A 2,793-nucleotide genomic window follows, 5' to 3' on the forward strand; every position below is an offset into this window, starting at 1 on the left:
TAGCAGAATTTGGGGCTGGATCCTTACTCGGTGTTGATGAATTCTGCTCTGTCAAATCCAACACTCACAACCTCTCCTGATGGGTGGCTTTCCTCTTTAAAAGATTCAGCATCATGGCTTGTGTCAGGTCAGCATTCAAAGGATCTTGGGGTTATCTCTCCATCCACAGAGCTGGTTAGAGGTCTCTGAAGGTGAAGAACATTAACAGTGTGGTTTGTAGTGCTTAGAAGATAGGCAGGATTTCTCATGGCGTTTTGCCCGTTCCCATGGAGTTTGGGAGGGCACCATCACCTCCGAGATGCTGTCACACATGGGTGTTATCTTTCCCAGGGACTGACTTTTTCAGAATAAGTGTTCTCAAGATCCTCACTTTGGGTCTTCAGCAGCTCGTCAGAATCTAAGCGTGCCTAACACCCACTGGTTTAACCCGGCTCTTAGTTAAACTAATGAATTTCAAGCTAATTCATGACTCTCTTCTCAGCTCGAGCAGCACTTGTGTTTACCAGCAAAGCTGCAGAATTCATGGGTGCGATTCAACATGAGTAACTGCAACAGCAGCTCTGGAGTCATTCATGAGCTGGACTGTGTGTACTGCCTTAGTCATGCTGGGGAAAATTCAGGCAGACATTGGAATAATAGGAATTAGTCATGAGGAAGTGCAAATATGAGCTGTGTAGCTTATCCCATGTGGGTCCAATCCTGCAAAACACTAGGAATAGGAATAAAATGTGAGGGAACAATTCCAAATCCCACAAACATCTTGTGGGTTTTGGGTGCAATTCAGCATCAGCAATCCTTAGCAAAACATTTTGTCCTTACGCAAGAGCAGGGCACTTATTATCACACCCATTAATAGACTGTTCTGGGAAGAGCATTGCTATTGCAGTTTGTGTGGGGAACTTGTGCAATTAATGAAAAGGCAGAAAAGGCAGGTGCAGGAAAAACACTCTGCTTCAACTTTTCAGAGTCTTGGGAAGAAATTCTGGTTTGAATTCAGCCATGGGCCCCTTTCCACTGTTGGAGTCTTTATCCGTTCTTTTTTCTGAGCATTGACCTGTCCAAGTGCACCCTGTTATCGTATGGCAAACAGTGTCTTCACTCGGTGGCATTCCAGGGACACTTTGTTTTGCATGAATTTATCACCTTTTACAAAGAACAAATATTTGTTGGCAGGGTCAAACCAGCAGGGTTACCAAGGCGATTTATAAAAATAACTTCTTTTGGACTGTAAGCAGTGTCAGGCTGTGCCGTATCTTTCAGTGAAGCACTACCCAATGGACGCTTTATGTCCGACAACTGCAGGCTTATGCATCTCAGATAAAGCCCATCTGGTGACTGTTAAAGGGAGTTACTGTGCATATAACATGAAAGAACTGTAACATTTTTTGGGGGAAGCAGTGTTTTAAGTACCAACGCTGTTACTAATTTTGCCTTCAGGATAGGTGTTAAGTTTAAAACAACTACAGTTGCTTTACCAAATACAGCTGAACAGTTTGTGTATTGGACTCCTCCTTGCTATAGAAAACTGGGGGTGTTTTGAAAGAGCAAGAGAGACCCAGAACCAGGCTTCCCTGGTGGGTTAGCATGAGCTGTTGCGGTTGATGTATCCCTCTATAATCATCTGCACTTTTAGCTTTGGTTGTAAGTGATTTTTGGTAAGAACTTTTCACTGTATCTCTGTATAGCAGGCAATGTTTGATGACTGATCTTTAAACCAGTGCTGTATCACTGGCAAAAGCAATAACAGCTCTTCCTCTCTCGTTCTCTCTTAGGTCCCCCAAGGATTGCCGATAAAGTGATCCACCGTCAGTCCGTCAGGCTAGGGAGGACCATCAAGCTCCTGTGCCCGGTGGAGGGCGACCCCCCGCCTCTCACCATGTGGATGAAGGATGGGCGCACTATCCACAGCGGATGGACGAGGTTCCGAATCCTTCAGCAAGGGCTGAAAATCAAGGAGGTGGAAAGCGAAGACGCGGGAACCTACATTTGCAAAGCCACCAATGGCTTCGGCAGCACCAATGTGAACTATACCCTCATCGTGATCGGTGAGTAGAGCTGGAGAAAAGCCAGGCCTCACCTGTTTTTGGGGAAGAGAGCGAGCTGAGTCCTGTGTGGCTGTCAGTGATTGCAGATTTGCTTTGCTAATCATTTACTGACCTCTGCTCTGAACTGGCCCTTTGCAGTGTTTGAGGATTGCCAGAGCTGGCTGTGTTGCTGCACATCTTCTGCTGCAGCCGGCTGCAGGCAGATAAGATTACGCAGTGCCAAAGGTTACAAATAAACAGAAATGATGCAATGGTCACTAGGGTCCCCATCACAATGAATTCCACACAGGAAAGGCTGTGTGATAAGGAGAGGTCACGCTGATCTTTATGTTTGCTGTTGGAACGGGATAGTTCTCAAACAAACGTTAAGGCACCCATATAAAAACACACAGCTGGAAGATGTACTGAGCTTCTGCAAAGCATGGTGTCTTCAGGAATAATAATATTTAGGTTGAAACAAAGCTCAGAGCTGGCATATGGCCCAAGGATGCTCAGTTCCTGAGAAATCCTCTTGGTGGAGGCAGGATTAAAAAAGCTTTGGATGCCATCTTGGTGACCATGGGTTCACTGGCTGTGTTTTTGCCTGGTTTCAAAGGGTTTGCTTGGCCTGGTGGTGGGATTTCGGCATTGCCTGCTGGGCTGAGCATTTCTGAAGGCCCCCAAAGACACTTCTCTGGGTAATCAGAGATTCCTCTGCTGTGAGTGCCACAGAAATATGCTCATTGGTCCTTGTCTGTGCGGAGGGAAA

General features: G+C 46.0%; 1 protein-coding gene across 1 annotated transcript in view; it reads left to right on the forward strand.

The window, feature by feature from the left end:
* The window catches only part of FGFRL1 (fibroblast growth factor receptor-like 1), a gene marked incomplete at its 5' end in the record, with an annotated part of 168,225 nt that overhangs the window by 81,247 nt on the left and 84,185 nt on the right, over positions 1–2,793 (forward strand). Inside the window, one exon of the mRNA XM_010179490.1 lies at positions 1,773–2,045. Within this exon, the coding sequence (XP_010177792.1) occupies positions 1,773–2,045 (273 nt within the window). The remainder of the gene's footprint in view (positions 1–1,772; positions 2,046–2,793) is intronic.

The sequence above is a fragment of the Mesitornis unicolor genome, unplaced genomic scaffold (assembly GCF_000695765.1).
Source record: "Mesitornis unicolor isolate BGI_N332 unplaced genomic scaffold, ASM69576v1 scaffold5412, whole genome shotgun sequence".
In the NCBI taxonomy this organism is placed as follows: domain Eukaryota; kingdom Metazoa; phylum Chordata; class Aves; order Mesitornithiformes; family Mesitornithidae; genus Mesitornis; species Mesitornis unicolor.